We start from the raw sequence: 26,432 nt of genomic DNA, 5'->3' as shown, positions 1-26,432 counted from the left end.
TGAAGGCTATTGTGAATATGAAATGAGGCAACAAGAGCAAAACCCTGGAACACTCAAGAGCAGTTTTGTTTTCTTGGTACTTAGATGAACCCCCAAATAACACTGCTTGGCAAACGTGGCTGTAATGGTTCTCCTGTCCCTGTCTGCGGTCACAAGTCCCCTTTCTAGCTGAAGATACTAGGCCTGCACATCACAAGGAGGTGTCCACACCACCTTCCTGCCGTTAATTTCCCTGCCATGGCACCCCAGTGGGGGGACACTAGATGTCTGACAGCCTGAGGCATCCAGCAACCCAGCCACTGAGAAATAGGACCTTGGTCACTTCCGCCTCGGGACTGTATGAATAGAATGCACCTGCTAAACGTTCCAGCCCTTTTTCTTAGGGCTCCTTACCTCTCACAAGACCTTGAAATTAATGGATCTTGATAAATTAAAGACTTTCAACACACACGTTTGGTTTCTGACCTAGTGATTCTTGGAAGTCTATGAGTTCTCTATTTATTTTTTGGTTTGAGTTTTTTCCTTCCCCTAACATTTTATTTTAGATGGTCATTTTAATTGGTTGCCTGATATCATGCACCGGGTTTCAGAGTGATGAATGGGAGAGAGTTAACCCTTCGCAAACGTTTCTTTCCCTTCCCTTTTCTTCTGTGTCCCTTAGCACCCAGCCAGATCCAGACTGCCTATAAATACCCGCATGGCACCACACATCCCCAGGCTCCCTTGCCTTCTACTATTCTTGAATTCATTGTCAGTCACTGCCTTAAGAAAGTGACATACACCATCCACATTCATTAGAAGAGATAGCTGGTAGAGGGCTGGCAGGTGGTTGCGCCAATCTGACCCATCCTCTGGCTGTCACCCCTTTCTTCCTCTGCCCCCAGAGGGAACTCAGCACCCCTCCCAGACACCCATACAGCACCCACCTGCCCAAGTGCTCCTGGAGCACCTGATAAACGCTGATCCGGAACGTCTCATTGTCGAAGCGTTCCCGGATGTAGTCCTTGTAAATCCGGAATTCGGCTGCCGTCACAGCTTCCCCTTCTGGGATCTTGGAAAGATCAAACCGGAACTCCCGGTGGTGGTAGCGCGGGTGGAAGAATTCCTTGTCATGTTCCACTGGAAGGGGAAGAGAACACACATCGGCACCAACAGCTCGTTAGTGTCTGGGCTTCACTCCAGCCGCAAGTCCAAGCATCTTGCCTAAGCTAGATGGAGGCGCGCCCACTGCCAGTGACCCCAGAGACAACTGCTCCTTCCGTCCCAATGCACTGCAGACTGGAGGGTCACGGGCGCAGACCCCATGGTCCCCATGGTCATCATGAATGACAAGAACATGACTTTGTGTCCAACCTGCTGGGAAAAGTAGGGCACTAACCACAGCCATCAAGAGGTCCTGGCCAGACTCAGGTCCCAGTGGCTGAGGCCTGGGTTGGAATCTGGCCTCAGCCACTAACCAACACAGTGGCCCTGGAGAAGATAACAGAAAGCCTCGATGGGCCCCAATTTCATCTTCTAAAAAATGGGGATCATAATCCTCCTTCACGGGTTGTGGTCAGGGATGAATGATCTAATTCACACAAATAGCTTAACATCTGCTAGGGCTGGATAACTGTTGGCTACTGTTGGTGAGCATAAACCTAACTGTGCGTAGTAGGGGACATCTCTAGGACCAGGGGTTCTCAGCCTGAATGCACATGAAAATCACTGTGGAAGCTTTTAGAAAATATTGATGTCCTGGCCCAGGTGTGGGCTGGTAAACATTTAACAACCGGCTCTCTGGGACCTGATATGAAGCGTCTGCTGATTCCACTGTGTAAATACCACCACCCTGGCAGATTTCAAGCTACCAACATCAGGCCACTGAACATGAATGGGAAGAGAAGCACACAGTGGGCTCCAGCAGGCAGCTACTCCTACCCACTCCTGAACCAAGGAAATCCGTGTCTTTTTAAAGCATCCCCAGATATTTCTAATGAGGAGCCAAGGTTTACGACCACAGCAGTAGACTAACAGCAGTTAAAGGAGTGAATAGCAGAATGCAGGCTGGCAGGGTGGGGGTGGGTGGTGGGGGGCCGGCTGGAAATGACCCTTCTCGCTTCTCCTGGCAGCGATATTAGACTAAGATGTCACGTCCATTTCATAGATGATAAGCACCAGGATGAAAGCCCAGGAATGGTGCTTCCGGGTGGGGATCTGTGGCTCCTGTGGCTCATGCCCTCTCTGGACCAAAATGGAGCAGGGGTGACACTGGGAGCCATGGAGGGCTGGAAGGGGCAGAATGACCATGCTCAGGCCAGTGGGCAGAACCTGCAGACACCTTTCATCTGCTGGAAACACCGCCCATCTCCACTTCCTGTCTGGAGGTGGGAAACTAGAGAGAGAGAGGGAGAAAGAGCAGACCCAGTTTGGCCACCAGACTGGTCAGAAGAAAGGAGAAATGAGATCAGCAATCTTCAGCTCTCAGGCTGGGTTATGGCTGCCTGGCTCCACGTGGGACAGCAGGACGGGAACTCCCTTCAGGAAGAGGTTCACAGTACCAGCTGCCACAAGACCCTTGCTGAGCAACTCCATTAAAAACTGTCTGATTTAAACCTTAACAATAGTCCAAAAAGAGAGCGGGGTGAGGGCAGGGGACCCACTCAGGCTGTTCCCTATCAGGAAGAAGGGGCAGATGAAGTCCCTGAGGCTGGGGGCTCTGGCTGGGCACAGGAGTGTCCCTGTCTTTGGAGAGACCTTGGGAAGACAACCTCTGAACCACAGCTGCTAGAATCCTGGGCCATATATGGAGAGCTGGCAGGAGGGAAGGGCTCTCCAGAAACCGTTCCAGGGTCCCTCCAGATGACAGCTCTCCTTGTCAAAACATGCCTCTCATGCCCACAAGGAACCCTTCTCTCCTGATCCCATCTATGGGACAGGCCAGATGAATGGGAGAGAAGGCCACAGGGATGTCACCAATCCCCCACTTTTATTTCCAGAGAAGGCAGGAGCCTCTACAAAGGACAGCCACTTTACCAAGTGAGCCTAGGGAGGTGACCCCAAGTGGGAAGGCGGGGCAAACGACCTATATCACCGTGGGAATGCCCTGGGCCAGTCCTTTGTCACCTTTCCAGCTCAGTCAACCCTCATGCCAGCCCTAAGAGGTAAGCAGCCCTAGGAGGTGGGTACAGCTCTGTATAGGTGGCGGGGGCATGCACCTGAGACCCAGGAGGAGTCCAGTGGTCTCCCGAGGGCCAGACAGCTGGGACTCAAGCCCAGGTCCTGTCCGAACCAGAGTCCTGAACCACCGTGCATCTCAGCTGCTGCATGAACAGGTTTGCAAGCGGGGGGGGGTCCTCTGTGTGTTTGCTAGAACTTTCTAACTGCACCGTTGCATACATGTAGCATGTTAAAGTGTAAACCAAAGTTAACCCAGTCATGGAGATTCCTCCCAGGTCAAGAAAAATAACATTACCAAGCCCCTCTCCCTCCTGGACTTCTTAAACCATAGGTTAGCTTCACCTGTTCTTGAACATTCTCTGAAGGGCCTCGTACGATGTATCATCTTTTGCACCTGGCTTCTTTCATTTACCAGTGCCTGTGCTTTTCATCCATGTCATTATGCATGTTCGTTCATCCCACGGCTGTATGACAGCCCATAGCTGTACTAGCCCACAATTCACGTATCATTCTGTAGTTCATAGGCATTCAGGGAGTGTCCAGATTGGGGCTCTGAAAGCAGTATCGCTATGAACATCACGGGACACGTGCTTCACGCCCAGAAGTGAGATTGTGCTTGTGCAGCATTAGCCACCCTGGAAGCTGTTCCTAACGCACTGCATCTGAGAGGTTTTTGGTTTTTTTGTTTTTTGAGATGGAGTTTTGCTCTCGTTGCCCAGGCTGGTGTGCCATGGCATGATCTTGGCTCACCACAACCTCCGCCTCCCAAGTTCAAGCGATTCTCCTGCCTCAGCCTCCCGAGTAGCTGGGATTACAAGTGCGTGCCACCACACCCGGCTAATTTTTATACTTTTAGTAGATATGGTGTTTCACCATGTTGGTCAGGCTGGTCTTGAACTCCTGACCTCAAGTGATCTGACTTGGCCTCCCAAAGTGCTTGGATTACAGGTGTGAGCCACTGCACCCGGCCCTGAGAGGTTTTTAAGAGCGAGCATTCTAGGAGAGAGGTGGAAGAGGCCACGCCTGCCCCATGAAGGAGGTAGCAGAGTCTCCGGACGATTCATGGCTTCTCAAGGGCTTTCTCCACAGGACCAGGAGAGGTGACGCAAAGACAAAGTCTCGTTCCAGCCATCTCTGTTCTCCACCGCAGCACAGTCAGACCTCCGAAGGCCAGGAAGAGCCCTTGCGGTGCACCATGCTTCAACTTTCAGGAGAGAGGGCTGCTCCCGCAATCATGCACAGGGGCCAAGTCCAGCATCTTGAACACAGTGGGTCCCCAGAGAGCCTCAGTTCCCTGCCCCCAGTGCTGGATGAACCTGGCTTCAGAACAGCCCCACTGGCAGAGACACCATCAGCCTGAGCAGAGAAGGGGGCTGGGAAATATCTGGTCTACGATTGAGGATGGCTGGAGAGCCCAGAAGTGCAAAGCGCATGTTTGCTGAATGCTTACTCTGTCAGCCGCGCACTGAGCACTCTTTGCCATCATCTGATGGAATCCCGTGAGACAGGATTGATCCCCATTTTACAGGCGAGGAAACTGAGGCTCAGGGAGGCCGGATCACTTGCCGAAGGTCAAAATTCAGGTGAGCAGCTGAACTCCAAAGCTCAACCCTCATGATCTTCACACTCTCTAGAGCCAGGTGGCCTGAGTTGCATCTTAGCCATGCCACTTACCAGCTGTGGGACCTTCCCCAAGCTGCTTAATCCCCTGCGTTCCCCTCTCCCGGTGGATAATCACAATGGCCCTTTCTCACGGAGTTGCTGGAAAGATCACAGAAATAGGCCATGTGCTCACAGGAGAAAGCCAGAGGTGAGCCACTTGAGTCCGCCAGTTTACAGGGCCTCTAAAACAATGAGCCGGAAGAATGACAATCAATGCAGAAAAGGCAACATGTGCTGTGGGCATTTACACACTGCACTTGTGATTACATTTGCAAAAAAAAAAAAGAAAAAAGTGCAATAGACCGAACAATAAAGATTTGTTTGAATAAGCATGACATAAACACAGGTACAATCATTAGAGTCACGCCCAATAAAGAAAGGAAACACTGATACATAATTACAAATAGAAGGTTTGTTGTAACAGCTGCAGGTACAGCCGTTTTTAATACATAAGATAAACTGTATCTTAACTGTTAGGGTATCAGGGTTACAAGATTTCTTTTCTAAAAAGAAACTCAGGGATAAAGTGAGGAACTAAATTTCTTGCAAACATTTGTGGGCTCTTTGGTGTGGCTTTCTGAGAGGACTTCCTTCATTAATTAATTGGAGACTATGAGAAGAAGGAACCACAATGTTACTCCATTCTCCCTGAAATTCATATCGTCACGTTCTGAAAATAATTTTGTATGCATTATCAAAGAAAGAACAGTCATGAAGTACACACACACATGCGCACACATACACACACACACACACAAATAAGCAGTGAATAATTCAAAGTTCAAACCAAATTCCAAATCTCATCTTTCCAAGGTTTCCCTTTTCTAGGGAAGCCACTCCACAGCGTGAAATCTACACCCTTTCAACTCAAGTGTCAAGACAATTGAATTGTTAGCACTAAAGGAAGTAGAAGTTTGCATGTATTTTTCAGGAGAAAATATGTCTTCATACTTTCTTCTTAAGTTACCATATGTAGTTGATTACCCAGGACTTAGTTTTAAACTAAATGTCTACAGTTGACATCTCCCATCCCCACAGGGAAAACCCTCCTAAGGAAGCCCAGAGCCTGGGAGTCCAGCTTTTTCTCTCTCTGCCTCCAGTTACATCCTAGCACCCCAAAGGCTGAGAGAGCTCATAGGCATTAACAAAGGACTTTCATCTTCAAAAATTAAAAGGGTTCAAATCCCCAAGACCAAAAGATAAGTCCAAAGAAAATGGATTCTGGAAAACACCATCCTGACAGCCAACAGCCCATCACTGTCCCCAAGACAAGTCCAGAGTCTTTCTTTTACCAAAACCTGAAATAGCCCCAAAACTGGCCCTGAGAGGGGGGAGTTCCGGGCTGAAGGGTGTCAATAATGGGTAAGAGGCAGGTAGAAACAAAAAGCTGCCAACCTGGGTGCTCCCTTCATGATCCTCTGCCATGTCAGGGAAGACTTCTGTACCAGATGCTACCTGCTCCCAGCATCACTCAGGAGTACCTTGCCTCTTCCTAGCAGCCGAGGTTCTTCCTCCCACCTACAGTTATGAGAAATATTCAGGAAAACCTCTCACTAAGTTGGAATTCTCTTATTCAAAGGGAGGGCCACAACCAAAGAAATTGACAACCTGCTGTGTAGACTTGCAAACGGCAGCACATACTTAAACATTACCTGCAGTATTCAGACGTGCTTTGTGGGACAGTATTTAACATCCTAAAAGTTAGGGGTTATGAACCCAAACATATGCATATGTACAGTTGTACATAATAATACACAAAACTAAATGAACACAATAAATTGTTACAAACATGAGAAAACAGAAACAGAAGACATAATGTTTCTCTTGCTGCCTGGGATATCATTTTGTGCTGGGCACAGCTCATCCGGACGAGCAAAGTTGGGGCATGACTCACTGCAAAGCACAAGTAGAAGCCACGCCCATGTCTCCCCCCCAACCCCCCATCAGTCCATCATCACTGTCCCAGATGAGCCATGGGACTCCAAGGGAGCCACCATCTTGTTCCATAACCCTCTTCTCCCCAGTTGAGAGGTGGGAGGAAGCCAGCCTTAACCTTGGCCACACATGGGCCTTTTTTATTTTTATTGGAATCTGGTATGAAAAAGCCCCTGTTTGCTCTCCCTGACTTAATCTCTAAGGATGTAATCTGGTGCTCTGGGAAGCCCCTTGCCAGCGCCCTGCAGGGAAGGCCGGTCTGTGAGAAAGAAGCTTCCAGGCACGGAGGACTAAGATTGGAACTGAGGAGGGAGACCTGCCTGGTTGATCCCTTGGTCTGGCAGTCCCTGCCCTTCCTGAAGTTTGGGGTTTCAGCTCTTCCAATCTATGAGTTGTGTTGAGATCCTTCAAAGAAGTCCCCTCTAAGCTAACTCTAATCAGGTTGCTGCCACGTGCAACCACGGCATTTCTGAGCAAAGCACACACGAGCCCAATTGCACACACCCAAACGTGGAAATGGATGGGCAGGAAACACTCCCAGGTAGCTGTATTCTCTCCAGGTGACCGTTCACCACGAAAACCGCTTTCTTCAGACTTGGATCATTCCCAAATGTAAGATGTCCCCCTTGACTGAGCTCTGTAAGAACAGGGCCTGTGACAGTCTCAGCTCTGGATCCCATGCCCCGCATAGCCTGATGCTTAGCAGGGTCTCATGAATCTTCTGCATTGAACACATTACTCTTCACACAATTCCTTTCTGGTCTTTAAGTAAACTGCCCTGTTGATAACATACACACAGTAAGGCACACAGACAGGCGTCCATGAAGTGTGATGGATTTCCACAGCATGAATACACCCAGAGCAGGACACAAAACATTTATTACCAGCTCCAAAGTCATCCCAGTAGGGTCCCTCGCAAACACCAGTCCCTCTTCCCTAAGGCTGACTGCCTTCCTAACACCCAACACCACGGACTCTCTTTGCCTCCATGGCACCTGACTATGGAATCACAAATGTGTTCTCTTCTGCATCTGCAGCCTTCATCAGCCTCACTCATGTGTTCTGCATAGCAGTGGTCCATGCATTCCCACTGCTGTCTAGAACCCTGTCATATGAATAGGACACAACTCAGTTTTTATGGTCATTTGGGGAGTTTCCAGTTTGAGCCATTACAAACTGTGCTGCAGTGTGTACTCTTGTGCACAGCTTTTGGTGAACGTATGTCCACTGGGTAAATGTCTTGAAGCAGGATTTCTGGTCAGAGGGTAGGCACGTTCAGCTTTAGTTCCACATCTGACTGTTTCCATGTCAATAATTTTGGGGAAACAGGGTATGAGATCAAAGGAGACACAGTCCCAAAAGAGATCGCTCATTTTTGTTGATTTTGGCAAATCCCGTGCCTGTGTTCAGGCACAAGGAAGATGGGAGGCAGCTCTGTGGGTGGGAACTCTTCCCAGGAGACGTGCTGAATGGACTCCTAAGGAAGAACAGAGGCCGACCAGTCCCAGAGGGCAGGGAAAGGCACTGCAGGCAGAGGGAAGAGTATGGTCAAGGGCCTGAGAGACAAGAAATAGGGCATGCTGGAGAGTTTAGGTAAGAAGTTTGCTGAGAATAACAAGCAAAAAGCAACAAGTTCCTCGCTGGGAAAATGCTTGAATGTCAAGCTAAGGGGTTGATCATCGATGTCATCAATCGTGATGGCTTGGTCCCTTGTTACACAAAGCAGTGCCCTGACCAGATCTATTTTAGAGAGAGGACTGGTGACCCTGTGGAAAGTGGGATTATAGGGAGTGAGGACAGAGGCAGGGAGTTCAGGTGAAGCTCTGGATCAGAGATGATGCATACCCAGTGCATGAGCCCTCCTCCTGTTTAGGCATCACTAAACAGCTGCAACACTCTTTTCTTAATTCTGCCACCCAGGTGGCCACTAGCAATCTGGACGGGCTCAAGAGAAAAGGTGTCTGCATTTTCCATCCCTTGTCAGGACCCCAGAAGTCTAATGGACCAGACGTGCTTCTCCAGGGGGAGGGACAAGGCAATTAACCAAAAGCAGGCATATGAAGATGGAGAACTAGAGGATGCTGCCCACTGCTGGGCTGGAATGCCAGGAAGGCAATAACACCATCAGTAGATATAAACGCAGGACAGACCGCTCAGGAGGTAAAGTGGTAGGGAAGAAAACACGTGTGACTGCAGACAGGGGAAACTTGAGATGACCATTGGAAAAAGAGGTTTAGATAACCCTGGCAAGAACACTCAAGCTGGGAGCTGTTGAATTGGGTTTACAGATAAAGTTATGCAGGAAAAAAGCATCTATGATGAGGAAGACCAGCATGGCCTGGAAGCAACATCTGGGCACTGCCTGGGAGAGGGAGAACGATGTCACCAGAAGGACTTGGTCCAAAGGAAGGGCAGGACCAGAGGACAGGCAGGGCAAGGTGGCCCAGTGGTGGCCAGATTCAGTAAAAGGGGGAGGGAGACCCCTCTTCCAGGGACCATTCACTGGATTTGGTCACTGGCTGCTCAGAGACCTCAGGAAGCAGCTCTCACGGGGACAGCCATGCTCTTGCTGAAGATCAAGACTGTGGCCAGTTGCATATGATGGACATTTGTATCCAGGAACAGGGGAACCATCGGCCCAGGCAAAGCCGACTTCATTTCCTCCAGAAGCTGCTCTCAGCCAGGGCTGGAAAGAGTTGATAAATGGATAGTAAATAATCACCCAGCAGCTCCTTCTAAAATTTTATGGTCTTCAGAAAAAATTTGGTTAACCTTCCAGACTATGCGGTCCTCTCACTGCCCCCAAAGATGTCGCTAAACTACAAGACAAGCACAAATATTTCATGAGCAAAGGGATGCTTTCCAGGCAAAAACCACAAGTCCAGCATTAGAATTCCATGTTCCTCACTCAGAGTCTGCTTTCTGTGAGCACAGACTAGCCCAAAGCATTCCTCGGCTCCAGTTAGGTGCTGGGGACAGACCCCTGCACCCCGCTTTAATGACAATGGGGCTCAAGGAACTGAAAGAACCATTCGAAGTCTACATTATAACCAGAAGCTAGAACTGTGTTTCCACGAACCCAAAGACTGCTTAGGGCCCCATATCCCGGAACTTCCCGGGTGCCCATTTAACTCTGAAACTACCAACCCTGGCTCGCTCTTTTCCTAGAGGGCCATAGCTCATCTGGAAGGTTCTGGCACACATCAGACCTCACTGGAGCTGACTTACCCCTGCTGCTGTTAGGAGGCAGTTTGCAGCCAGCTTCAGGGACATGAAATTTGATGATGGCTCTTCATTCATTCAGAGATTTACATGGCAAGATTAAGGAGCTTGGAAAAGCCACCAGAGATATGCAATAAACTGGAAATTTTGGAAAGTGGAACAGACACCCCCAACTACTCTAACAGGGAAATGTTCTCTTAATGACTGAGCAGGGCTGTGCCTGGGGAGGCCACACTGCCACACAGAGCTCTTGGGAGAAGGGAGGAGAATGCCCTGTGCCCAGGGAAACAGAACATCGCCCAAAAGGGGACAATGATACATGCTGCCGAGATAACACCTCCACTGTCCTCATTCAACAAGCACTTCCTGGCCGCCCCGGCATGGGTGTGAGAGCCCTCAGCTGTGCTGTAGCAGAGCAGTTCACAGAAGCTCTCTGAAAACCTACGGAAACCCTAAGCCAGGTAACAGACACCATTTTAGAAAATTTTCATTTTTAATTGTGGGAAAATACACAGAATATACAATTTACCATCCTGACCCCCTTTATGTGTACAGGTTAGTCGTTTTAAACACGTGGGATGCCATCCCTGTGCCTCCAGTCTCCAGGACTCTTTCCATCTTGTAAAACCAACACTCCATCCTCATTAAACACTAACGCCCCTTTCCTCCTCCTCCTCCAGCCCCTGGCCCCCACCATTCTGCTTTCTGTCCCTATGAATCTGACTGCTTTAGGCAACACCTATAAATGAAATCACACCGTATTTGTCCTTTTGTGACTGGCTTATTCACTTAGCAAAATGTCGTCAATGGTCATCCGTGCTGCAGCCTGTCAAAATGTCCTTCCTTTTTAAAACTGAGTAATATTCCACTGCGTGGATGGGCCACGTTTCGTTTATTCATCCCTGAGTGGTATGTGGTGGCTTCCAGGTTTTTGCGATTGTGAATAACGCTGCTATGACTGTGCAAATATTATCTCTTGGAGACCCTGCTTTCACATCTTTTGGGGATATGCCCAGGGGTGAAATTGCTGGGTCATATTGTAGTTCTATTTTCAATATTGTAGTTCTGTTGTTCAATATTGTTCAATGTTGCTTGCCACGTGGCTATACCATTTTATGTTCCCACCAGCAGTCCACAAGGGTTCCGATTTCCTCACGTCGCCACCACCACTTGTGATTTTCTGTCCTGTTTTGTTTTGTTTCATGGTGACTCTATTAGTCCGTTTTTATGCTGCTGGCAAAGACATTTAAGACTGGGAAGAAAAAGAGGTTTCCTTGGACTTACAGTTCCACATGGCTGGGGAGGCCTCAGAATCATGACAGGAGATGAAAGGCACTTCTTACATGGCCGTGGCAAGAGAAAATGAAGAAGCAGCAAAAGCAGACGCCCCTGATAAACCCAGCAGATCTCGTGAGACTTATTCACTCTCACAAGAATAGCACGGGAAAGACCCGGCCCCGTGATTCAATTAGCTACCCCCTGGGTCCCTCCCACAACACGTGGGAATTCTGGGAGACACAATTCAAGTTGAGATTCTGTAGGGACACAGCCAAACCGTATCAGTGACTGTCCTGATGGCTGTGAGGTGGGCAGCCAGCAGAGAAGCCCTCCCACCGGCCTGGCCGCCACGTCACATGTCATCATCTCACTGAATCCTTATGAAAACCCCACTCAGAGGCAGGGGCACACATCGTGACCACTTTCCAGATGAGGACACTGAGGCTCAGGCCCTTGCCCAGGGTCATACAGCTGATCTGAATCCTCAAAGGCCCATACTCCTCCCCACTCAGCCATACCATCGCTTTGCCTCACCCTGGAGCTCCCAGCAACCTCTTAGCTGTGGCGACGATTCGCCGAGGACAGCTCTGAGATGAGCCATGCTCTTGGCACCTCCATGTACTCGCCACGTAAATCTCCAAGCTAAACCCAACACGAAGTTTCCGATCCAACTCAGCTCCCTCCCAGGCTTGTACGTTCTGCTCCTGCCTAATGCCAGTCCCCCTTGAGGGAGGGAGGCTGACAGCCGGAAGGTTTTGAAGCATTCGCCCATCTCCTTGTCGGCCCTCCCCAGGCCCCCAGACTGGGGGGCAGGGCCCTGCCTGGCAGAGGGCACACAGGCGGCATTGTCTCCCCGCTCCCTCCCCGGTTCCTGAGCTACTTCAACCCTCGAACTTTCCACCAAACGCTTCAGCTGCCAGCAGTACCACCTGGGGTCCGACCCGCCCGGCTCTCCAAGAGGGTCTTTGGAGACACTGCCTCCTTGTTAGTTGCTGGGGGGCTGCGTCCAGAGACATGAGGCATGGAGGCGAGACCACGGGCGGGCCAGGCATCTCCTGGGCCATCCTCTCCTCGTGAGCCCCGAGCCTGCAGCCTGACAGATGTTGGGGTAGGGACCAGAGGGAATGATTGTACCACAAGATTAAACACTTCAATGTCAACATGTGTGCAGCGTTGCTTGAACAATGTTATCATTGTGAACTGAATGAACCAAAGGGTTTAGGGGACAGGGTGGGGAGAGGGGAAAAGATGGGTTTAATTATCTCTAGCGCTGAGGCCAGTTCTTTGCCTAAAAAGACCCAGACGCCCGGAGAGCTGAAAAGAAAAATGGGCTGCCAGCACGTTCGCCTTTCTGCTATAGACCCAGGCGGCCCCCGTGGCCTACGGCTTGCTACCTCCCAGGGGGAGGAACGCAGTCCCCACGGATCCCTGGGTTCAAACCCCATCCTCAGCTCATGAAATTGAGGGAAAAGAATGAAAAGTAGTTACCATCTTCAGCTAAACCAGTGGTTCTCAGCCAGAGCTGGCTTTGTCCTCCCCTCGCTCCCATGAAGGCACCTTGGCCCATGTCTGGAGTCATTTTTGGCTGTCATAACTTAGGAGCTGGTGCTCCTGGCATGGAGTGGGCAGAGACCAGGGACGCTGCTAAACACCTTGCAATGCACAGGATGGCCCCATCCAACCCCAAATGGGACTACTGCTGAGTTGAGAGTCCTTGGCCTGAACAGACAGACAGGCAGAGCTCAAGAGGGTCAAGAAACCTGGGCTGTGGCCTCCTCTGAGCTGTCAGCTGGCTGCCATAACCCCAGGCTCACTGGGCCTCAGTTTCCTCCCATAACAAAGGAACTTCTCTGAAGTCCCTTTTCTCATCTATTGGACTGTACCATGGAAAGCTGCTGACACTCTACCAGTGCTGACCTCTGTGTGGTTCCCCCAACACCTCGAGGCAGCTTGGAGGCTCTATCTGTGCTGTCCGGTACGACACTGAGACATGTGGGGCCCCTGAGTGCTGGAAATGTGGCTCCCATGAGGCAGATCTGAACGTTTAATTGTATTTCACTGAAATTAATTTAAATCTAAACAGCTGCATGTGGCTCACGGCCTTCCTAGTGGACTGCCTGGATCACAGGCCTCTCCACCACTGCAGAGGTGCTGCTGACCACACCGCTTTGTAGCTCCAAGGGTTTGTTGTCAGAGGGGTAGAAGTTTTTTCTTTAAAACCTTGGGATGAGTGGCTCACACCTGTAATCCTAGGACTTTGGGAGGCCGAGGCAGATGGATCACTTGAGGCCAGAAGTTGAAGACCGGCCTGCCCAGCATGGTGAAACACTGTCTCTACTAAAAATACAAAAATTAGCCGTGCATGGTGGCGCACTCCTGTTCCAGCTACTTGGGAGGCTGAGGCACAAGAATCTCTTGAACCCTGGGGACCAGGCTGCAGTAAGCTGAGATTGCACCACTGTACTGTAGCCCAGGCGACACAGCAAACTCTGCCTAAAAAATAATAATTAAAAAAAAATGAAATGACATTCTCAGTGTGAGAAATTCTGCAGAAGCAGCAGGAAATTGACTCCTGACTTGTGGGTTTGAGGCCTGGGCTGGGGGCTGTTCAAAAGGAGGAAGGGTCCCCACTCTGCTCATGGGGTCACCTGGGGAGCAAATGCTCCCCACCAAGAGCCTGGCGAGCGGCATCCTGCCGGTAATTGTCAGACGTGCCAAGTTCTAGACGGCAGCGGCTTCCCTCAAGGCCTGCCCGGGCACCACAGCCCCTCCTGACGACTGAGTTGGTCTCACCCCCACTGACACCCTCCTTCCCTCTCAGCCCCTTTCATTTCCCTCCCATAGCCCAACTACTGGGATTATTTTGGTGAGAGGCCTGCTGACCTGTTTCTCCACTGTGCTTTCGTCTAGATTTTAACTCCAGGAGAGTAAGAACTGAGCAAAGGAGCAGGACTCAGGAGGCTTCAGGAGCAGAGCTGGGCAGGAGGGCGAGTCTGGGCTGTGCTGCTTGCGGGGTCGCGTCATTTCTCTTCTGTAAAATGCAGGGGGCACTAGTGACAGAACAGCACTGACCCCACTGGGCTGCCGATGGACGCCCAGGAGGAAAGTAGACCAGAGATGCTTTACCTTCAGGATGCCCAGAGGCACACGCGAGCTCATTAAGGCACAGGCCGCTGGGCTCCACTCCTGGCGTGTCTAAGGCGGGTGGTCTGGGGTGCGCCCAAGAGCATGAATGTCTAACACATGATCGGGTGACGGTGATGCTGCAGGTCTAGAAACCCCGCTTTGAGAACCACTGGAAAGCAGCGTGTCCGTGGAGCACCTGGCACACGTAATGGTCTTGAAAGATACTCACTATGATTGTTCTGTTGCGTAGCACTGTTCACAGAACGCCTCCCACACTTGCCGGGCACTCAGCAGCTTCTCCGGAGACCTAGTGAAACTCTCTCCATGAGAAAATCAGGAGGAAGACACCCGCGCCTTAGCCTCACCCAGCTCAGGACGCCGGAGAGAACTGGGGCTGAGTGTGGGCTGTGAGGCCTGGAGGTCTGGTTCACACGCAGGCTCTGCCAATCATCAGCAGTGACCCAGGACCAGTTAACCCACCTCTGGAAGGATCAGCTCTTCCTTCCACAAAATAGGGACAGACAGATGCCCCCAGTTACGGGGCTGTTGGGAGAATTCGAGGACACGGAGGCTGGCCACCAGGGTGGGTGGCAGAGACCTGTGCCTTGCCTGCTCCCAGGCAGGCCAGAGCAGGCCCCAGGAGCAGCCAGGTGGGGGAAGGGAAGCTGCGGTCCTCCCTCCCTTCCCCAGGACAGGAGGGGCCTGCTCAGACCTTCCCCCAGAGACGCTTGGGTCAGCTGGGCAGACACAGCTGGTTTCAAGTATTTTAGAAGCAAATCAAATCAAATGAGAATTTATAATCCTTCCTGAGGCCTGGGTTCCATCAACCTAAACTCATTAGGCCCAGGAGGTGCAGGTGCAGTGAAGGAAAAGAAGGTTCTGCCTTCCCTTCATGCCCAGCCCGTCTCCCTTTCAAAATAAGAGTCTTCTTTAAACCCACACTCTGTCCCTGGACCAGAGTAATCAGCTTCATTTCTGAAAACAGGATGGTGCAGAGACGTACAAAAGCCGCCCCAGGGTCTGAGCGGGGAGGTTTAGTGGAAACTGGAAATCTCGGTAAGCCTCACTTATTTCAAGTTCACATTGTAAGAACTCGAACTTAAATTCCTAAGCTAAACTAACAAAACACCCTTAAAATGGCATGGTTGTCCCATGAACCTATTTCTGGTGTAGGAAGCAGGAGAATATGAGATCAAAGAAAAAAATGTGTTTTTTAAATTTTTGCTTTTCATAGAGAGAGGGTTTCACTGTCACCCCAACTGGAGTGCACCGATGCAATTACAGTTCACTGAAGCCTGAGACTCTTGAGCTCAAGCGATCCTCCTGCCTCAGCCTCCCAAAGTGCTGGGATGACAGGCATGAGCCACCCCACGGGGCCCAGAGAATTGTTTTTAAATTACGTTTTGTGTCCTATATGAATGCAACTGGAAGGGTTGCAAACAGACTCGAAAAGCTTCTACTTGGGGTCTTCTCTCCAAATTATTGCTCCTGTGATTAGTGACTTAAAAGTCTTCTTGTCGATTAAATGGATATAAAGTTTAGAAGCAGGCAAGATGAATGCATGCCGTTAGAAAACAGGACAATCGTTACCCCTGGGTACAAGTACAAGGCGGTTCTGGTCTGTTCTGCTTCTTGGATCTACACACTGGTGACTCTGTGCTTTGCAGACCTTCACCAGCGCTCTTGATTTCTGTGCTGTTCTGCACGTTACACCTTCATAAGCGGTTTTATTAATAGTAAGTGTTGCTGGCGTTACCCATTGCTAGTTCTACTCAACACACACTCGCCACCGTACTAAGAGGGGCAATCAATTCAACAGCAGCTCTTTGGGAAAAGATAGCAATATCTTAATCAATTTAAAGACATCCTGGTTTTCAGCCACTTTGATAAGCAAAGACACTGGGCAGTAGGTGTAACACGTGTAACTGTAAAACCCTGATGTGGCTTCCTCCTGCCCTCATTGGAGACTCTCCAATTAGCAATGCTGTTGACTGACCTGCTCCAAATCTACCTTTCAGGCCCAAGAAGCAGCTCAGGATCAAGTGTAAGAGGGGAGGCTCAGGAACTGGATCTCCAAATCCAGTGACGCTTCACTGAGTATGTGTTCTTGGGCCAGCTACCACTCTCTGCTCATTTATCTGCTCTGTAAAATAGGGGTGAGAGTAATGGGCCCACCTGAAGGGGCTGTCATGAAAATCAAGTGAGTTAATATTAAGTAAAGAGGATAGGCTAGGCATGGTGGCTCATTCTTGTAATCCCAGCCCTTTGGGAGGCTGAGGCGAGAGGATCACCTGAGGTTGGGAGTTCGAGACCAGCCTGGCCAATATGGTGAAACCCCCTCTCTACCAAAAGTACAAAAATTAGCTGGGAGTGGTGGCATGTGCCTGTAGTGCCAGCTACTCAGGAGGCTGAGGCAGGAGAATCACTTGAACCCAGGAGGCGGAGGTTACAGTGAGCTTAGATCATGCCACTAAACTCCAGCCTGGGTGACAGAGCGAGACTCCATCTCAAACAAAAACAAAACAAAAGAAGACAAAGTGTGGTTGGCACATAGTAAGCCTTTGACAAATGTTTGCTACCAGGAAGATTATTACAATGGCTGACATAGCTGTAATCAGATAATTGCCACACGCCACATCCCAGCCCAGGCACAAAGGGCAAGAGGCTGACTCCGGCAACTCTGTTGATGTAGCCTGGTCCACCTTCTAGACCCAACTGAATAATGAGTGAACATGTGACTCAAGCTGCTTAAGAGCCTCTCTCCAAGAATCTTAGTTGAATGCAGTAGTTCAACCATATGACTAAGAATCCCAATTTCTTCTGTCTTTTTTGGTCTGTCATTGTCTGCATGTTGACTTCATTCTTAGGCCTCTTGTCTCATGGTCACAAGATGGCTGCTGTGGCTCCAAGCATCATGTCTTCACAAAGCCACATTCAAGGCAAGAAAAGGGGGAAGAGAACAGAGTTCTGTTTGCTGCGTGGCCACATATAGTAAGCAAAATATTTTTCAGAATCACCTCTCAGCTTCTCCCCTAATCATCTCTTCCAACCAGTGGGCTTAAGGATGCACCCAGACCCTTAACTTCAGTCTCCCATGGGAACAAGCAGAAGGAATATAGGTGCCCAGAACCCTTCACTGGAAAACTGTGAAGGGTTCACTGTTTGATCAGGCTCAGTGTAAGCATTTACACTGAGGTTCCGCCATTTCACCAGGGCAGGCAGGCATTTCCTTCAAGCAGCTCTGCACCCTTGGCCAACAAACACTGACACAGGATTCTCAAAATGCTTTGAGTCTCGATCTGTTCATCCTCCGCTCAGGGCAAGCAGAAGCCACCTGTCCCACAAGCAGAACTCAAATCAAGCTCCACTCCAGCCTTGGCTTCCTCCCAGGGGACAATAATTCCTGACCTCCTTGGGTCATTTCCAAGAAATTTTGCCCCTATCTCCAGAGATCAGGAGGGCTACCTTAATAGAACAAAGTTTGTTTTTAGCAAACAATTGGCTGTTGGATAGAGTTCTATAGAATCTTCAAAGTTAGACCTAATGTACCTACTTGCAGGTAGTTTTGAGTTTAAAGAAAACCCAAAATCCCTCCATGGGCTGCAGAGGGTCTGGTTAAATGAATGTCAACGTGCCAGCGACCTTCTGTATGTATTCGCAGTGGAACACTGTCATCTGGAGACTTTGGAAGCTGCTTAGGGCCTCTATTTATCTGGGTATACAGTGGAGCCACATCACATGTACAAATACCTTTTGTAAATCTCACCGTATACAACACGGGGAACAACAACAAAGAGGGATGGAGAGACCTTTTCAATCATTTGAATGTGGCCACCCAACAACCACTTCAGCCCACTCTTCCCGCCCCTGCCTCCCACCGTGCTGGCTAGACGCCAGCTGCATACCCTCACACCCTCCCTGCAAGCAAGGCTGGGACTTAAACACAGTTTAGCCCAAGAGACTTAAGGAGAAGTCTTCCATAACCTTCTAGGAAACCAAGAGATAGGCAGGCAAGGAGAGGTCTTTGCACCATTCCCCAACCTCCTGCCTTGAATGTGAGATTGCATGAGGATGAACTGGCTGGGGTGGCAGCAGTCATTTTGTAAGCATGAGGTAATAGGCATGAGGAATTTGAGGACGGTGGTGGGAGGAGGTGGGAAGCTCATGGATGCTTGGATGGAATCACTGAGCTGCCACCCCAAACTTGAACTCACCTCCCTGAAGACTTGCTGTTAGGGGAGATGATGACATGTTTTTGTGCTGAAGTCACCCTAGGCAGGTGTTCTGTGAACTGCAGCTGAACCAGTTCTAAATGAAACACCATTCCTCTCCACAGAAGCAGGTAGTGGCCATTAGGACACGTATCTCTCATAGTATCTGCTGTCCTAGAGGGTGTTATCAGTCCTTACGTGTAAGTATAACACCCAGAGGATCCCTAAGTATCTCGTACCAAAACACTTTTCTTCTGGTGTCTGAAGGTAAGTAATTTGGGATAGTTTAGGTCCAACACTGAAGCCGATTATTTTATCCCATGTGCAGCGGAAGAAGCCGCGAGCTGCTGCAACACTGGAAGAGACTGGGAGGACTCAGCCATGCAGACACACGCACAACGAGGCAGCTTCCCGTGGGAATTCGAGGGTAATTCCCACTCTGCCCAGCGTCTCTCCTCCCTGCTGTCTTTAGCCTACCCCCGACACTGCGCTGACTGCATCACACTTTTTCAAATGCCCAGGATTCTTTTCAAAATCTGTAATGGGAGTTGAGTAAATAACACACATATAATGTTTGAAATCTGAAGGTACTTAGGGAAGTGTATAGTCTTGGATATGAGGGCTGGATTTGGTGACAAACTTCCAGGCATCTCCAGTGAATTGCAGCTGTGATCATGTTCCCCAATGACATCGGTCTACTGTCATGTTTACAGATAAGACAGGAAGAGGGTCTGCAGAGAGACGGGGCTCCCAAGGCAGCCAGGAGCAGCCCTGTTGACTGAGAGTTCCCTGCAGGAGAGGACTGAGCCCCTTCCTGCCACAATCTCATTGAATCCCAGTGTCCTGAGCCTTGAGCCACCCATCATAGAGGGAAACTAAGGCCCAGAGCACTCTGACCCTTTCAGTAACTTGCCTGAGGACACACACCAGTGACCTGGACACAAAGACAGACAGATCTGCCATTCCCAAAGCTGGGCGAGTGATTTGTCATCCCTGATCCCATTTCAAATACATAAAAATCAATGTGGAAATCATGCTATTTAATGAACGGCTGGCATGGCAGGTCCTCACTTAAAAGGAAGAAATGGGCCAGTAGCTCACACCTATAATCCCAGCACTTTCAGAGGCCGAGACAGGAGGATTGCCTGAGCCCAGGAGTTCGAGACCAGCCCGGGCAACATGGTGAAACCCAATTTCTACTATATACATATATGCATACACACACACATACACACACACACACTACATATATATATATATATAATACATATATATGTGTACATATACATATATATGTGTGTATATATATGTATAGTACTTATATATATACATATGTGTGTATGTGTTTATATATATATACAAAAAAAATTAGGCAGGTGTAGTGATGCACACCTGAAGTCCCAGCTACTCAGGAGGCTCAGGTGGGAGGGTCCCTTGAGCCCAGGTGGTGGAGGCTACAGTGAGCCAAGATTGCACCACTGCACACCAGCCTGAGTGACAGAACAAGACCCTGACTCAAAAATAAAAAATAAAAAAAGGAGAAATTCATTTGTCCATATCAAAAAGTGGGGTAAACCCAGAAATGCCACCCCACTAAGCCTGACATGAATGGTATTCAGAGAAATAAAAGACAAATATACAACTTGACTGTGAAAGCTTCATTTATGTGCTTTTTCTTTGAGTAGGCCAGCCCACAGTCAACTGTCTAGACCCAACAGGTCGCCTGTGCCCCCAGCTGGAAGGGGTGGGTAGATCTGGGTGTCTCCTTAAAACTCTGAACCAATAAACACAGGTCTTAATCAGCAGGAGGCAGTTTTCTGTACAGCAGGATTCGTGGAAATCCGGCCAGCTTCCTGCTTTGCCTGTGCCCTGTCGACACCAATAAGCTTGCCATTTCAGCTGGGGTGACATCGCAAAGAGAAGGCCGGCAGCCCCGATCCAAGTTCTGTGGAGACACGGCTGGGACCGCCATGCCCACAGCCTGCTCTGGGTCCCCGCACAAACCAGCAGCACAGCCCACCACGTTGGGTAAGAGAGCAGCTGAGCTGAGGGCACTGACAGGTCCCACGCACGGTGGGTTCCCAATAGGCTATGGTGCGGCCACTGACAGCATCGTCGCCTCCTGCCGGCATTCCCTGACACCAGCTGCAGGCGGCCTGAGGTCAGCCCTCCTCCCATCTCTACGCATGGGATCTTTGCAGCAACCCAGGAGAGAGGCACCCATATTATCTCCAGAGTAGAAAACGGGGGACCCAGGGTTTAACAACCTGCCTGAGTCAGGGAGGTGGGGGCAGAGCGGTGGGGACTCTGCGGTCTGATAATGTGATGCAGACCCAAACTCTTAAGTACCATCTGAGACATTTTAGAATTTTTTTCAAAACCAGAACACAGGAGAAGGAGGTGCTGGGACCAAGCAAATGCAGGAAAAGCCGCACTGTGTTCGACGTCACCCTTGTGGGGACTCAGAGTACACGTCTGATGTTAAAGAGGAGTGGGGTCTTCTGAGGGGACATCGTTTAGCCCAGAGCTTCTGCAGACTAGAGAAGCCCTGGTAAACATGGAGGAGGGCAGGGAGGGTGGCTGAGTCACTGTCTGCAGAAGGACAAAAGCACTTTGGGAGACCGAGGCAGGCAGATCGCTTGATGTCAAGACTTTGAGTCCAGCATGGCCAACATGATGAAACCCCGTCTCTACTAAAAATACGAAAATTAGCTGGGCGCGATGATGCATGCCTGTAATCCCAGCTACTCGGGAGGCTGAGGCGGGAGAATCGCTTGAACCCGGAGGTTACAGTGAACTGAGGTTGTGCCACTGCACTCCAGCCTTGGTGACAGAGCAAGACTCTGTCCCAGAAAAACAAAGCAAAACAAAAGAAAACTCAGGATTTTTTACTTTTTGCACTTTCCCAGGTAGGGGACATAGCCTGTGGAAGGCAGGGATCAACAAACTCCATGAAGAACCAGACAGAAAGTATTGTAGGCCTCAGCCACCATTGTGTCCATGGAAACTGCTCAAACCTGTCACAGCAGCAGGAAAGCAGTCAGAGAGGATGGATGTGTTTCAATAAAACTTTATTTACAGACCTTGAAATTTGAATTTCATGTCATTTTAGTGTCATGAAATATGATTCTTCTTCAGTATTTATCACCCTTTTAAAAAAATATACCAGCCATTCTTAGCCCACAGGCTGTACAAAACTGGCAGTGGGCTGGAGATGGCCCGTGGGCTGGGGTCTGAAGAAAGCAGGTCTCCCTGCTCTAAACAGCATTTAAGCTACAGGGAGACACGGGAAAATGTAGCTTCTGTGCTCACCCTCCCTCTCCCACCCGTGAGTAAATTACCTGCCAAGAGGGGAACAAGGTGAGAGAGAGATCTGCCCTATTCCTCCTGAGGACCCTCGGAAGAGAAAAATCAAAGAGGGGCCAGTCCTCAATGTATGTTGAACAAACTTTTAACACCATCAAGCAAAAGGTACAGTAAAGTATTTTGGTCCCAGGGGATAATGCTTGCTTGAGACCTGACGTCCGTGTCAGTCTCCAGGATGTTTCAAAGCCAGGTAGAGCTGCATTCCCAGGAGAAAGCTCAACTTTTGATTGCAATCTGTGTTCCTTTCAGCCAGAAAATAACCCGTCCATCTAGAAATGCTGTTTTTCCCACTCACCACTGTGTGCCAGTGGGTTTGAGGCTGAGGCTCCCAGATGAATTTCCAAGATAGAGCCAAGTCACCCTACACCAGTGGTTCTCAACTGGGGACAACTTTGCCCCCCAGGGTACAGCTAGCAATGTCTGGAGATACAGTTGGTTGTCAGATCCTGGGGGAAGGGCTGGGAACATCCTGTAACACACAGGGCAGCTCCCAGCACAGAACTATCTGGCTAAACACAGGTAGTGCCCAGGCTGAGGAACTGTGCACTAAACACACCAAGAAGTACCCTTCCAAGCTCCAGAGGCGCAGAGATTTCTGGATTCCCCATCCCCCTTCCATCCCCCCTTCCTGCCAGTATATTAAGATAATTAGGAGCTCAGGGTCTGAGTAGGCATAAGGCAAGTAGCTTCATTTATTGTTTCCTCCTAAAGGAAATGACCAACCAGTACCTCCATCCCATAAACATTTACTAGCCTGGAAGGTTCCAAGGCCCTGATGCCATTTTTAAGGGCTTCTCTCTCAACAAATGTTAGGTCAAGTCAGTCAAAACCAGAAACTTGAGAAGGGGGAAGATTGGGGAATGTAGTGGGAGGCATTTTACAAAATTCAGGACCAAGAAGAAAATTGTAAGATCTTCTCGGCCTCCTCCCACCCTACCCTTCTTTCTTGACCATAAACAAACAGCTGCTTTATATTGGGCACCTCGTGAATGAGGAAGAGAGTTTTAAGGTTCTCAGGGCACTGTCCTGTGGGTTTTTCTTTTACTCGCTGAGTCCCTGCTGTGTTAATCGGTCTGTAGATGGATTCGTTACTGGCCTTTGGGCTGCCGTACTGAACAGGCTGTGGACCTGGCGCTCCTGCCCCAGCCTTGGGAATGGCAGGACCACCTCAAAGAGCAGCTGGCGGCTGAGCTCGTGGACATCCATCACCCCCAACAGAGAAATGGCGAGGGGCAGCATCATGGTTGCTTCCTTTTTAAAACAACAACAACAACAAAAAAAACTCTTTACTTTAGAAGAACTTTATAAGAACATTGCAAATGTGCAGAGAGTTCTTGAGTACCCTTCGCCCAGTCTTCCAAGGGTGAACGTCTTCCACAACCATAGGACATTTGACAAAACCGAGACATTCGCATTGCTGTGTTACTGTCAACTTCACTCCAGATTTGTTTCAGATTGTACTGGTGTTTCCATGGATATCCTTGTTCTGGTCTAAGACCCAATCCAGGATGTCACATTGGATGTCACATTGGACTCCTTTTCGTTTTTGTTTTTTGAGGCAGAGTTGCTCTGTTGCCCAGGCTGGAGTATAGTGGTGTGACATCAGCTCACTGCAACCTCCACCTCCTGGGTTCAAGCAATTCTCCTGCTTCAGCCTTCCGAGTAGCTGGGATTACAGGCACCCACCACCACCCCCGACACATTTTTGTATTTTTAGTAGAGATGGAGTTTCACCATGTTGGCCAGGCTGGTCTCGAACTCCTGAGGTGATCCACCCGCGGCCACCCAAAGTGCTGGGATTATAGGCATGAGCCACCATGCCTGGAGTCTTTTGGTTTCCTCTTATTAAAAGAAAGAAAATTTGACAGAAATAGGTGAGACTTATTTGAAACTCTCCCTAAAATTATCCTTTCCCTCCTCCCCAGAGGCGGCTGTCACCCTGAAGGTACGGTGTCCTTCCTACCCATGTATCCATGGTACTACTGTGATGTGTATGAACCCACAAACAATAAATCTATAATATGAGTTGGTGCCCTTGTGTGGAGAGTTGTGGGGGTGCCTGTGTGTAATTAACAAATGGTTACATCCTAAACATCCTCTGCTACTTGCCTTCTCCTTCTGACATTGTTTCCAGTCTGCATTGATACAGTAACAAAAAGAAGTCCATGTGCTGGGCCTACTCTATTACATATTCCCTCCCAGATCTACCCCAGCTTATGTCCCCAAGCCCCTGTTCATGCACATTTTGATTTGTGGGACTTTATAATATTACAGACCATACACAAAGGTATTCCGGGACATAGAAAAGGCTGTTTCTATGGTCTTTTCTAGATAGCATCTTGAGGAATTGCTATTAAAATAACAATCTCTGGCTGGCTCTGGAATTTCCCCATGGAGGGGGTACAGGGTACATGTAAGGACCCCCGCCCACAGCACTCAGGGCCCTTTGCCCTGACAGTTATTTTTAAACCGTAAAGACTGAAGAAAAGGGCGTATCACACGCAGGGCGGATGGTAGAAGGGAAAGGTGTGTGCCTGCCTATCTCTATCTCACTCATCAGAACACGGGATCAGAGTCAAGGCCATGGGTTTGGCTTCTGTTTTAAGGGTCTCAACACCATCTCTTCCATGCTCCCTGCTTCCTATTCGAATACCTCACAGGTCCAGGAGGGGCAGCTCTGAACCCAGCAAGAGCCGGACACACACATCGGCCCCAGCTTCCTAGATGCACGTGCTTGGGCCCCTTCAGCATCCTCCTCTCTAAAATGGAAATGACACTGCTTACCTTGCAGAATGCTGAGAGAACTGCACGAAGGCCCCATAAACATGGCTACTCGGCATCCATTGCTGCTACAGAAAGATCTCAGCCCTCTGCTTTAGATCACTACGATCCCTTTCAGTGATGCATTTAGATGATGAAAGGGTCTCTGAATTTAATTTCTAGATTCAGCCATGCAAGATCCTGGCTGCACTAAGAAATGTCTCTAAGGGGCCGGGCAGGTGGATCACTTGAGGTGAGGAGTTCGAGACCAGCCTGGCCAACAGGGTGAAACCCTGTCTCTATTAAAAATACAAAAATTAGCCAGGCGTGGTGGTGGGAGCCTGTATTCCCAGCTACTCAGGAGGCTGAGGCACAAGAATCACATGAACCCAGAAGGCAGAGGTTGCAGCGAGCGGAAATCATGCCACTGCACTCCAGCCTGGGGGACAGTGTAAGATGCTGTCAAAAGAAAGAGAAAGGAAGGAAGGAAGGAAGGGAGGGAGGGAGCTAGGGAATTAGGGTGGGAGGGAGGGAGGGAGGGAGTTTCTAAGGCCCCGGAGATAAAGCAAGCAGCTCTTCCACTGTGGACAAGATTTCATGGCGAAGTGATAACCTGTATCTTCCAGAGAAACACCAGCAGTCACCTCATTAGCCAGGAGCACAGTAATGCTCCTTAATTCTCTGGGTAGTAAACTGGACTAAAGCTGAGGCTTGCCTTTGCTGAAAGACAAGTCATAAACAGGGACATCATTTTACAAGTGGGAACAGAAAGAGATGTTATTCTTGTTGAACCAATTGAGCACTTCAGTGAGATGGAAGCTTCCAGAGCATCTGTCTCCAAAATGGAGTGCAAGCCCTGGGGAGAATGCAAGAAGAACCGATTGGGAGGCAGGGAAAGACAGATTACAATTATAATGGGTAAGCAAATTCCAACCGACAATCCTGGGAGTGCACTAGCTGAGCTTCAACGAAAATATCTGCATAATTGACAGATGGGACTGAAAAGTGAAGATCTGGTTTCAGCAATGCACTGCACAACTTACTCCTCGCATTTCTGTCTTTGACTCTTGTGAGAGCTGCTTCAGCCGTGACAGTGTGGTGTCACATGTGCCATTTCCCAGCCACTGTCTGCTGCTTTGCCTTTCTGGGCAAGCCGTGGCATCATCGTCTCCTGACCACCTTGGGTCAGGCTTGCCCACGTGGCTCACTTTGACCAATGAAATGTGAGCAGAAGCTCTTTCAGGTAGAAGAGTAAATTTGGGGGTATATACCCTAAATAGAAATAAGTTATATAACTAGTACAGGATACTTAGGACAGTTTGCACTTCAGTAAACAGAGACAAAAATAGAAATTTCTGAAGTTAGAAAGGCACTTCCAGCTAGAAACGTTCAAAGCCAGTGCATGGTTCACATCGTCTTTCCTTCTGGCACCTTATTCATGACATTCTGAGGACCTAAGCCTCCCCCAGGGACCCCACTGCCACCAATGTGCTGAACTCCACACCCCCACCCTGAACCCACGATAGAGCTATAACTTGATACAAATGGAAAACAAACTTCTGGGATTTCTAACCCACCAAGATTGTGAGTTTCTTCACACACAGTAACTTCATGTATACTGACCAGATGAAGGGCCATCATAATTTGGGACCAGACCTTTAGATCAGTGATCTCAAACTGTTAAATCATGATTTTGAAAACATCAATGAACAG

The 26,432-nt window shown here is 49.3% G+C and overlaps 1 protein-coding gene across 2 annotated transcripts in view; it reads right to left on the bottom strand.

Moving 5' to 3' along the window:
- Positions 1 to 26,432, bottom strand: part of BMP7 (bone morphogenetic protein 7) — a 93,803-nt gene that overhangs the window by 57,794 nt on the left and 9,577 nt on the right. For both annotated transcript variants that reach the window (XM_032257214.1, XM_032257215.1), the window contains exon 2: positions 927 to 1,119. In XM_032257214.1, the coding sequence (XP_032113105.1) occupies positions 927 to 1,119 (193 nt within the window). The remainder of the gene's footprint in view (positions 1 to 926; positions 1,120 to 26,432) is intronic.

This window comes from Sapajus apella, unplaced genomic scaffold, assembly GCF_009761245.1.
Source record: "Sapajus apella isolate SASKATOON/1434 unplaced genomic scaffold, GSC_monkey_1.0 scaffold96, whole genome shotgun sequence".
Taxonomy (NCBI): Eukaryota; Metazoa; Chordata; class Mammalia; order Primates; family Cebidae; genus Sapajus; species Sapajus apella.
Note: the sequence above shows the minus strand (reverse complement) of the source record. Positions and strands in the feature narration are given on the sequence as shown.